General features: G+C 41.7%; 1 protein-coding gene across 1 annotated transcript in view; it reads right to left on the minus strand.

Moving 5' to 3' along the window:
• Window positions 1-12,685, minus strand: part of LOC126176612 (solute carrier family 22 member 7-like) — a 569,470-nt gene that overhangs the window by 539,455 nt on the left and 17,330 nt on the right. The window contains exon 2 of the mRNA XM_049923772.1: window positions 6,123-6,185. Coding sequence (XP_049779729.1) covers window positions 6,123-6,149 — 27 coding nt within the window. The 5' untranslated portion in view covers window positions 6,150-6,185. The remainder of the gene's footprint in view (window positions 1-6,122; window positions 6,186-12,685) is intronic.

Consider the following 12,685-nt stretch of genomic DNA (forward strand, 5'->3'; position numbering starts at 1 on the left):
TCTCGATAATAGCAAGTTTTCTCAGACACTCCCGGAATTTTTTGAAGACGAGGTAGCTGCAAGACAATATTGCGATGCCTTGTTCTTATATTAGCGAGTTCTGTTTTCTCCATCGAAAACATATTTGTGTTCTTACCGAAGAAGTACGCTTCTCAGTCATCACCACGTATCACTTCTTGGTGACCTTCAGTTTCCTTCTCCAAATTAGTACACGATCACTAAATACTAGAAATCAGGGTCATTATCACTTTCATCAAACTCCTCATCTGAGAATTCACTGAGGCGTTCTTGAATACACACATCCCTCTTTCATCGAAAACGCTATGTAGAAGATTAGCTTTTCTCACCATGGAGAAACTGTAAGGTTCGACAAAAACAAGCACCCGAACACTATGGCGCATCTATGAGTCCTCTCAAGGCCTAAAAATAAGAAACAAATCGCAGCAACAATGCCAGATTTCTAGCACGTGTCACTTGCCATCCAATCGAAAAGTACACATAAGAGTGTACTTCACCCCACAGGGATGTGTGAAGTATCACAAGACAAAAAACTGTAGCGATCTAAGAGACCATGCATACTAGATAAGGGTGTGACCTGCTGACAGTCTGCCCTCGCTCTCTATAGCCAATGCAGATCATAGTAGAGGAACGATGTGTTGACTGTTGAAGACAGCTGAAGGACTTCACCTCCAATTAACATATACTCTCTGGCAGTGGCACCTAGCCTGTTAGGACGTGTTCTACTTGTACTGTAGTTTCCAAAGGACTAACTTTTCTAACGTATCATTGTAAGGTGCCGTGCTCTCCTGACCTTCATTTCTTGTATATTCCGACCTCACCATCGTATTCTGCGTATAAAGACGTTTCATTCGAGCCCAAGCTCGATAGGGTAGAGTCAGTTTTACATATTTCCATTTAATCAATATGCAAATCTAATAAATAAATCTCAGTTGCTCTCTGAGATTAAAAAGTCGACGCTGGCGTACAAAAACATTCAAGACACGACGGCCACAGGAGTTTTTTTTCGGCGGAGGCAACCAGCCCGCTGGAAAGTCTGTAGGAGGGTGCGTTAGCACGCAGCTGTGCAGGCCTGTCGACCACTCAGGGACCAAAACAGTTCTTTGCCAGAGAAAAGGGATAAAGCGCCTGCACCTGTGCATCTAGTGTCAAAAGTGATATCCCCTTACCCTTACATCTGAAAGACTGCCCGTTATGTTTGGTGGCAACATCTGCAACAAGTTACGTCTCTGTACCTAGCTGGACTGGTGGGAGACGCCACCAAGCCATAGCCCATACAGTAAAGTTGTATCCCGAATAGCAGAGTCGTCAAAGGAAGATCGCTGGCTCTCAGCAGCGCTGTTGTCAGCTTTCATTTGAACTACGAACAGCTGCAAGAGAATGATATATATATTCGTTTTGAGAACTGTAACAACACTTAGGCGTAGGCATAGAGACAGACACTGAGCTGACAGAAGTCTTGAGACACCTTCTAATCTTCTAGTAATCTTCTAGTATCTAGTGTAGTGCAGCAGCTGGACGTGGCATGGACTCAAAAAGTTGTTGGAAGTCACCTGCAGAAACAGTGAGTCATGCTGCGTCTATAGCCACCCATAACTGCGAAGGTATTGAAGGTGAAGAATTTTGCGCACGAACTTACATTTCTATTACATTGCACAGATGTTCGATTGGAATTAGGTTGGAATATCGGACTGACTAAATCTTTCCTCAAACTATCCAGAACTTTCTTCACACCAATCGCAAGGAATAGTGATCCATAAAAATTCTATAGTTCTTTTGGTACATGACGTCCATGAGTGGCTGCAAACGGCCTCCAAGTAGCCTAACATACCGAGGATCCAGCCCATTCCGTGCAAACTCAGCCCACACCATTATGTAGCCACCACCAGCTTTCACAATGCCTTGTTGATGTCAACTTGGCTCCATGGCTTCGTGGGGTCTGCACCACAATTGAAACCTACCGTCAGATTGAAATGTCTGACGTTATTTGATTTACAAACAGCTGAGTAAAACTGAACGTACTCAGACATTTCTCTCTTTACTTGCTCTGATGGTCACTAAACTGACACACAATTTATTTTAGCGCAACGCAGTCTGACTTTCAATAATCCCTACAAAAGAATGGTCCTGACTAACAATAACCTATACCTTTCATGAATCACTTACCTCACAAAAATCTTAGTTACTCTAACTACTGCAATACAGCGAGCACCAATACTGCCAGCTAAATAAAAGATTCCAAGTACTGAAGGACATTGACTACTGATAGGCATAGTTAGCAAATGAAAGACTTTAATAGAGAACAAACAATGTATTTATCTTAATAGTGTTCAAAAGTCATTATATATATATATATATATATATATATATATATATATATATATATATATATATATTCATGACATCCAATCTTACAAATTTCCTTTTTCTGATGGGCACCCGTCCACATCGTCCGCTCCCACATCTCTCTCCCCACATCCACCACTGCGGCGGCTCACCTCCAACTGCCCAACGCTACGTGCTGTTCACATCCAACTGCCCAACACTACACAAGCGAATATTCCAACAACGAGTCCAACCAGCCACAGACTGCACACAGCACAGTCAGTGATTTCCATACAGAGCACTACGTGGCGTTACCAACATACAAACCCAAACAGCCCACTTACAAGCTCTTACCAACTCAAATGCGGACACATATGACCAGGCCATGGTTCTACAGCAGTCTAGACCACAACCGAGGCGCTGCAGGTGATGTCATGCTGTTAGAAAGAGCATTCGAGTCGGTCGTCTCCTGCCATAGTCCATTAACATCAAATTTTACCGCACTGTCCTAACAGATACAGTCTGCTTTCTGCGGTTATTTCACTCAGTGTTGACAACTCTACGCAAACGTCGCTGCCCTCAGTCGTTAAATGGAGGCCGTCGGCCACTACATTGTCCATGGTGAGAAGTAATCCCTCAGATTTGGCCTTCTTGGCTAACTCTTGACTCTGTCGATTCGGAAATATTAAATTCCCTAACTATTTCCAAAATGGAATGTCCCATGCGTCTAGCTCCAGCTATCATTTCGCGTTCAAAGTCTGTCAGTTTCCGTCGTGAGGGCACAATCACACCGGTAATATTTTCACAGTAATCACCTGAGTACAGTTAACAGTTCCACAGATGCACTGTCCTTTTATACCTTGTGTATGCAACACTACTATCATCTGTATACACTTTTATTTAATCGTATGGGTAGGGCCCCCCGTCGGGCAGACCGTTAGCCAGGTGCCGGTCTTTAAGTGTGACGCCACTTCGGCGACCTGCAGTCGATGAGGATGATAGGATGGTAATGAGGCAGCACAACACCCAGTCCCTGGGCAGACAGAATTCCACGACCCGACCGGGAACCGAACCCGGGCCCAGAGGATTGACAATCCGTCACGCTGACCATTCAGCTACTGGGGGCGGACATCTGTATACACTGATCAGCCAGAACCTTATAACTACCTACCTAAAAGCTGGTACATCCGCCACTGGCATGGATAACAGTGGCGACGCATTATGCGTGGTAACAACGAGGCCTTGGAAGGAAGCTGGAGGGAGTTGCCACCCCATCTGCACACACAAGTCACCTAATCCCCATAAATTATGGCGAGGGGGCGTTGAACTCTGATGTCACATTCAGCCACATCCCAGATGTGTTCGATCGGGTTCAGATCTGGCGTGCAGGGTGGCAAGCACATCAATTGGAACTCGTCACTATGCTCCCTCGAACCACTCTATCACAGTCCTGGCCTTTTGACATGGCGCATTATCTTGATGAAAGGTGCCACTGCCATCGGGAAACATGCAGCTGCTGCAGTACTGGAAAAGTATGTTCCATGTTACTAATCAGACAGTGCCATAATAAGCACAAGTAATAAAATATTCCGAGATACTATACCGTGTTCGAAAGGATTTTCCTTCAAACCCAACGTTTCGCCCCCATTTGCGGAGGAGATTTTGAAGGGGCATCGTACCTACTTTTCTTGAAAGTCCGAGTCACACCGTGGCTCGCTACTGACTGCAGCAAAATTCCACTTCCGCGCAGTGGCGTGACGTCACGTGTTTTGAATGAGCGACCGCAAATGGCCGTTGTCAACTGGCACCGTGCGCTGCTGCTAACACCTCAGGGTGTATGACTGGTACACCTCTTCTTCAGCACCAGAATCCACATGTCATTCAGTTTCATGCCCTCCTCCTTCCTGTTGAAACTGCTGGGGTGTTTCACAATCTCTATGGCCTACCTGTATAATCTTCCATTGTATCTGCTTGTGGCTACCAGTACTTGAGTCCTACCAAGGCTGCAAAGCATGTTTCGCAGTAGCTGATTTGTCAATCTCCCCTCTTCTGCAGGCCGCCCTTGTGCACACTAGCCGCTTTGCGACCGTTCTTTTCATAGTATCCGTGTACATCTCCCCACAACTACACAGAATCCTCTAAATTCATGCTTCTTCCAGCAGGTGGCGAGCATCCTTGGACAATTTTAGGGGACCTTGTATCTTCCGAATGGGCTTGTATGTCACCGCGATCTTCCGCTTTTTCAAGTTCTCCCTATGCTGTCAGTAACGTCCTCAATTAAAGGCAGAAAAACTTTCGATTTCACCGGCTCTTGTGCATCGCTACGGTTTTGACGCAGTGATCTTAAAGTTCTTTTCACCTCAGCGAACGAATAACAATTCTTGAGCAATGCACTGATGAAATGTTTTAATTTTGTGTCAAGCAGCTCTGGTTTGCAGATTTTGCTTGGACTACCTGCCAACGTTTATATGATGTCTCGCTATTGTTTTGGATGGTGGTTCAAATCCCGGTGTAGGTAATGAGCTGTGTGCACCTGATTTCGGTAATCCGTGTTGCCCAACCTACCATCTTTCTTGACAACTAGCACATCCAGAAAATTCAATCCTCCTCCTGCCATCTTCCTCCTCCATGGTAGACAGAATATTCGGATTGATCCCGTTGAGACTATTGTGAAAACGATCCAGTTCCTCCCTGCCATGCCACCACAAAACAAATTAATTACCCACATACCGGAACCAGATATTCGATTTCTTGTTCGCCTATAACAGTTCCTGCTCCTCGAATTTTTCCATGAAGAAGTTTGCTGTAACTGTTCGTAAGGGGCTCCCCATAGCGACACCATCCTTCTATTCAAAGAACTCATCACTTCATTTGAAATACAGGGTTGTGCAGCAATATTTAAATAGTTTCGCAACGTCTAGAGGAAAAATCTGATTCAGGTGTTGCAACATTTCATTGGGCGAAACTGTAGTGAATAGCGAAACCACATCAAAACTAATATATCCTCCAAATGTACCACTGTGCCGTTTAATTTGATACAGTGTGCCGAATTCTTGATATACGAATCCAATCGGCCCAAATTGTTGAGAACTCGTCAATCGAATAGGTAAGCGAACCAAACGCGCTCACTATAGGCTTTGGAGAAACATGTTCTTTGTGCACTTTCTGCAATCCTTAAACTCTTGGTAGTAGCGCAATTGACCTGAACAGACTTTTCTGAAAGCTCTATTCTAGACTTCTTTATCAATCTCGTAAATATTCTAAGAGATTTGTCAGTGGGGGTCTTTATTCAGTTTCCTATATAATTCCTTGTAAAATGTCCACATTTTCGGTTCAAATGGTTCAAATGGCCCGGAGCACTATGGGACTTAACTTCTGAAGTCATCAGTCCCCTAGAACTTAGAACTCAATTGATAACATTTTCACATATAGAGATATAGTTTTATTAATTAAATATTCAATGTTTAAGTATTAATTGATTTATTGAGAGAAAAAGTAATTAAACTTGCTTATTGATTATAACCTGATTCTTGAGAGCTTTGGTAAATTAAATGTAGTATGGAAGAGGGAGAGATCGTGTTATCATTTTAGGTTAAATCCCAAACTGGTCATTAATATCAATTTATGTATTCTTGGAATGTCACAGTAGCGCGTCTGATTACTTTGATATAGAGCCAGTATTAATAGCTACGTGGAATGTCTGTTTACCACCCTGAGCTTGAGAACTTTGTAGCATTCAAAATTAACAAATACAGCGACACATTACAATATGTCATTACCTTGCCAGGATAATGAATTAACAGCATTCTGATAGCGTCCCAGGATTTTCAATTAACAGCATTCTGCTAGACGGGATAGAAAACAAATAGATAAAGAGGTAGACAAAAGCTAACACAAACTGGAGAAAATTAATTTTAACATCAAATGTGACTCACCTGAGTAGTTAAGTAAATAAGTAGTACATAAGTGTAGATAAGAGTGTATTTTGGTATGTTTATTGCTGGCGCAAAAATATTGTTGTATTGGGTTGTGTTGAGTTCTGTCTGAACTCCAAGAGCAGAAAAGATTGAGTTTAGAACTATGTGAATGATATTATGGGGTAGAGTCAAATCTTACAATCTGATGTTAACGTGTAGTCAAGTTCATAAAATTCAAGAACAACGCGTAGAAGAACGATCGAAAATGGCAGACAACAATAGGTCAAGACATTGCGAAATAAAGGCCAACCTTGATAGGATCGAGTTGGACACGCAACATCGATGTGAACAACCCGAAACAGAGTACGTGGCAATACCAAATGAGACTGAAAATGCAACCCATGGCGTTAAGTCACGTCAAAGTAATGGGCATGAGAATAGTGTTGCACATGATTCAGATGGAGAATCGGTAGACATCAATTTACAGTATGTAGAACTGAACATGATTATAATGAATCAGACAGTTTCACAATCACATGAAAGAACGAGTGTTAGTGCACATACACTGTGTTCGGAAGAGAGGGAAACGGTGATACGAAAAGCGAGATGGGGAACGGTTGCATCACACGGCAACAGGTGAGAATGATGTAAGTGTAGAAAATGCTAACATATTTGTTATGTTCCAGCGTTTACTACAAACATCTCAAGAAACTAATAAAGGGCTAAAAGAATTAGCAGAGTGCTAAGAAGGACATACAACACAGGGGCTGAAAGAAACTAATAGAGAAATACAGAAAACGCTTGATAATATATAAGGATAATTAGATCAAATCCGAACTGAAGCGCAAGAAGCACAAGTCACGCTTCAAACGCTTATGACAGGGCACGCGCAAATGAGAACGTATATCGACACTGCACAAGCAGATGTGAATACGTTACGTGAAGATACCAACAAAGTGTCAAGAAGGTAAAACAACAGGTCGAAGCTTTTGCCATCAGAGCGTCGACGAAAGGGAAACATGTCATTGCTGAGACGATGTCCCATAAAAGAACAACTAAAGCTGCATTACGGAAATTCGATTCTCGTACAGTAAAGATACAAGAGAAAAACGAACATCAACTTCAAAGGCTCAGGTCGGAAATTTTGCCTTCAATTGAAAGTCGAGGAGACGCAGAAAGCGTTAGTGGGGAGTCGCAGACGACGACAGAATCCACGTTAATATCAGTAGATACTACTGTGAAGACGGCAAAGTCAACAGTCACCACTAACGCAACAGAAAACGAACGTGAAAGTACGTGTAACACACGACAGAAAGGCACATGTGAATGTCATTCTGAAAACACAGAGATCGGGAAATTAATTCAAAACAGCACATTCCAGAACAGTACAGTAACAGTAGGGAACAATGTGGTTTACAGCAAGGTTACATACGTCAAACATAGAGCGTGACGTACGCAGACCAAGCGATAGCACCACATTACGCAACACCACAACCAGTACCACGAGTACCGACAGGTTACTGCACGGTATCTCACGAGCCAGAATTGCTTTCTAGACAAGATACAGAGCTGGTAGCAGCGGGTGTTATGCATGCATATTTCGCGAAGAAACCTGCAAGTGATTCTGAAACACAAATGACACACAATGAGCAGCCAAATTACACATGTCTGCGGAGATTTGATGCAAACCTAGGGCAGAATTTGAGTTTCCAAAACACAGAAGGTACATAGCAGAACGAAGTACGAAACGTTGATGGTAATCACTTTCTTACAGTGCGCAAATATCAGCAGTATAAGGAGGACACAAACAGTCTGCACCCTCGCACGTTCATAAATCAATTCAAAGTAGGGATATCAACCCACTGTCCTGTGAAACATGAATTAGATTTCATTTGTGCACACATGGACGGAAATACAGCGGAAACTATGCCAATGATAGCGGAGACTTGTGATTCGTATGAATCGTTTCGTACAGCCTTTATTGCCAGATAAAAAAACCGGAAGCACAAATGATAATAAGGTATGGCCTATTGCAAAATGTCTCACTTGAAAACTCGCGAGAGAAAACCTCAGTCAAATTATTCGAGAATATGGCTAAACGAAATCAATATTTAGACAGTCCAATCCAAATATGCAAGACGAAATTCCCTATAAGATATCAACAGGCATTGATAGGACGTGGGGGTAACAATGTTGAAACATTCAAAGGTATTTTTCGAGAGGTCGAATTCATGTATGAAAACGACGCTCAAAGACGTCTCGACTCAGGACAGAATAATTTTGAAAGGACAAGTAATAAGATTGACAGTACTGGCAGTAATGGTGGACAGGTAATGGGCTTGAATTCTGGGAGAAATGGCAATAATTACGTTGGTGGGAACAGTGTAAACACGTGACCACAACGTAACGTATATGGCCTTAATAATAATAATAGTTGGAACAGGACAAACAGGGATGATAATCAGAATGGCAACTGGAGAACGCGGGGAAAACCGACATCCTGATTTCAATCAGCGATCGCCAGCTCTATGGAGAGAAAGCAGATGAGGGGTTGGAGATGGAACGCAGCCACAACCAAACACGTCAGGAAATTACAGGAGAAATGAACCGCAGAGGGAGGTGGAATTACGACCATCAAATCCAGGGAAATGTACAGAATGACGAACATCCGGTATAGCAGGGGTTCGAGCAGATGATATACCTTCTGTAGAGACGGACAACACTCTAAACGTAGCGATAAATAGGATAAGATACGATGGTCAGGAATCGAAACTGCAAATAGGGACGAGAAGGTTCGTCAGAAGTATCAGCACCCATATTTCAGATAGGAAGGAAGTCACAATTGAAGTGTTCGGACGAGATAGAATGGACAGATACGGACGACGAGAACGAACTCCTAGTTTTACCTATTCAAGAAATAAATGACAATGAGGAAGCGTTGAGGTATATGGCTCAAATATTTGATTCTGAACAGATAAAAGACGATTCTGCGCAGGATGATATACATCCTAATGTAAGAATACACTTGATCAAGACGACAGGAGTAACCCACCAAATACATAGGTCCGAGAGAAAAAAGAGAAGTACAGGCATGTCCACCTAACCTAAAGGCCGGCCGCGGTGGTCTAGCGGTTCTGGCGCTGCAGTCCGGAACCGCGGGACTGCTACGGTCGCAAGTTCGAATCCTGCCTGGGGCATGGGTGTGTGTGATGTCCTTAGGTTAGTTAGGTTTAAGTAGTTCTAAGTTCAAGGGGACTTATGACCTAAGATGTTGAGTCCCATAGTGCTCAGAGCCATTTGAACCTAACCTAAAGCTTAACACATTGCAAGATTTTCTAAGATCCTTCCATGGCACTTTAGAAGACAAACAGAAAGAGTCGGGAGCGCTATGAATACAGCAAATCGAACAGAATAGAGACGAACAAGTAGATCATAGAAAGTCCAATAATAGGGCACACATTTCGACTAGGGCGGAAAATGCATCAGACCGCGAAGTATCTGAACAGGCCGATAAATCAATCGTATATAATTGTGGTACACATGAGGACACAGTACGGCAATATCACCAAGACTGTGTCATGTTAAAGCCAAATACAGAAAACAGCGTCACCATTAAAGACGATTTATCTACAAAGATGTATCTGCAACCTTCAGTGGCAGACAGCAAACATGAGGACGAATTATTGACTAAGGGTGCGAGTACAGACAAATCTAATATAGAATTTAATGAAACCATAGAATCTAAGCGAGAGATACTGTCACAGGTAAAGAACGGTTGTCATGTCTTAAAATCCAAATTAAACACGATCACGCGAATGTGTGACGAACAAACACATTTAAAAGAGAGAGCAAGGTGTCAGAATGAGATTTTAAAATCGAGATTGGCTAAGGTAGCAGCTGATCTGAAAGTAGCAAAAATACAGTTAAACGAATTGCAAACGGGAAATACTTCTCCCCAAATAGTTGAACAGGCACAAATAAATAGATTAAATTACGATGTAATTGAGGATACATTAATGGAGGAAGTTAAAGATGATAGCATTTTGGAAATACGTCCGATACTGCGTGTAACAGTAAAATGTATTGTTAACGCGATTATAGGTAGCTGAAGTGAGTTAACGGCAATATCGTAGACGTTATTTAATCGATGTAATAGCGACAGTGAGTTGTTAGAGTTTAAAACACGCAAGGTTTAAGTACATGGTCTAATTATAGGACGTTCATCGAACGTCACAAGGCAGAGAAGACTTACATTTGACTGCCAGGGTCATATAAATGAAACCAACATCGGCATTGTACCGAAAATGTCAGTCGATATGATTATCGGAGCTGATTTTCTTAGTCAACAGCAAGCGGTATTAGATATGGGCAGAGGATGTCTCACTTTAGGAGAAATTAAAGTTTGAAGACAACATGAGACATGAAGAAATCTGCGGAAACTACACACAGTTACAGATGCAAGTAGAAGGGCATATAGCGGTCAGGATAATCCGCAATATCTGAGGATAAGTGAATCAGAGCCTATGGATGTAGAAATACTTGAAGAAATTCACACAGAGATCGAAAAAAAATACAAAGTATAGAGGGGTTAACAGATCAACAACGGTGTGATTTAGATGGAATAGTACGCAAGTATGCTATTGTATTTGAACCGAAACCGAAGCAATCAAGAATTTTCAATACAGATTCGAGATTAAGACAACGAACCGTTTAGAGTAGCCCCATATAACATTCCATTGAGTTAACGACGAGCTGTATTCTTAGAATTAAACAAGATGGAACAGGACGGTGTTATTGAACAGGTACCGTCAATGTATAACAGCCCGTTATGTGTTGTAGAAAAGAAGGATGCAACAATACGTTTAGTGCTAGATTCCAGACAAATCAACACAATCATAACTCCAGAAACTAGAAGAGACTAGAAGATTTGCTACGAAAATATCATAATGTAAACGTATTCTCATGGCTCGATTTACGAATAGGTTTTGGCAAATTGAACTAGCGCGAGAATGTAGGAAGTATACTGCATTCACTGCCTTTGGTAGGTGTTATAGATTTAAAAGACTTCCTTTCGGACTAAACATTTCATCTTCAGCTTTTAGTAACGGTTTAGGAAGTATTTTACCTAAGGAGTTAAAGGAACCATTGACATTTTATGTAGATGATATTCTCATAGCTGAGTCATCATGCGAGAAACACAGTGAAGTTCTGGATACATTACTGAAAACACTTCACGAACATGGGGTAGCAGTAAATTTGGAAAAGTCAACATTTGGAACACAACAGATAAACTTTCTGGGACATGTCATATCTTCACAGGGAATAAAACCGAATCCAGATAAATTAGAAGCAATAAGAAATTTTGTAACACCATACAATAGGAAAACAGAGGCTTTTTGGAACTAGTAACATTTTTTAAAGGTTTATTTACATAGATACTCTAGCTACACCACGGTTATGCAGTTTAACTGGTAAAAACACCCCATGGATACGGTATGAAACAAGAGTTTCAGAAATTAAAAAAGGCGCTAGCGGAAGCACCAATTCTGTCACACCCAGATCTTACCCAAGATTTCTGTATGGCAATAGACAGCGCCAAGACTGGTTTAGCAGTAGTATTATTTCAACATTGCGAACAAGATGGCCAGACTGTACATAAAACCATTGCATCTGCAAGTCGTGTCTTATCAAAAAGCGAGAGGAACTACTCCATTACAGAGTTGGAAGCTATAGTGGTCGTCTGGGATTTCCGAAAATTTCGATATTTCCTATTTGGAAGGAAAACTATTGTATACACGGATCATAAAGCTCTCGAGTATTTACTAACAGCAAAGTTGATACATGGTAGGTTATCCAGGTGGATTTTAATCTTACAAGAATATGATTTCTGTGTGAAACACATATCAGGACCGGCAAACAGCATAGCAGATTTTCTTTCACGATGTCCAAATGGCGCAACACCAGGTAAGTTCGGTGCAGATCAAGACCAAGTTGGACCATATTATATAAGAGAGTACCTTTTGAGAATTACATTCCAACAGCCTTTTTAAATATTGCACACAAACAAAACAAAGATCCAGAAGTATTGGGGATCAAGCATAAATGGAGGGACAAGAACTCGGTCGACATTCGTCAGCATTACCTGCTGAACAATGATGTGTTGTTCCACAGACGAGACCCAGGCAGTAGTTTGTGGATGGTACGAATTCCTGATTAATTAATAAATCATTTAAGTAATGGACACGTTGGGGCAAAGAAATGTTTCATGAAACTCAAAGAAACAGCACATTTCCTCAATACAGAAAGATGAATTCGTCAAGTACTTAAAAGATGTAAAGATTGCCACCGAGCCAAAAACATGACATTATGACCTATAGTACCGAAAAAATTAATAAAATTGCTGCAACAGATTTAATGGGACCATT

Source organism: Schistocerca cancellata, chromosome 3 (assembly GCF_023864275.1).
Source record: "Schistocerca cancellata isolate TAMUIC-IGC-003103 chromosome 3, iqSchCanc2.1, whole genome shotgun sequence".
Lineage (NCBI taxonomy): Eukaryota > Metazoa > Arthropoda > Insecta > Orthoptera > Acrididae > Schistocerca > Schistocerca cancellata.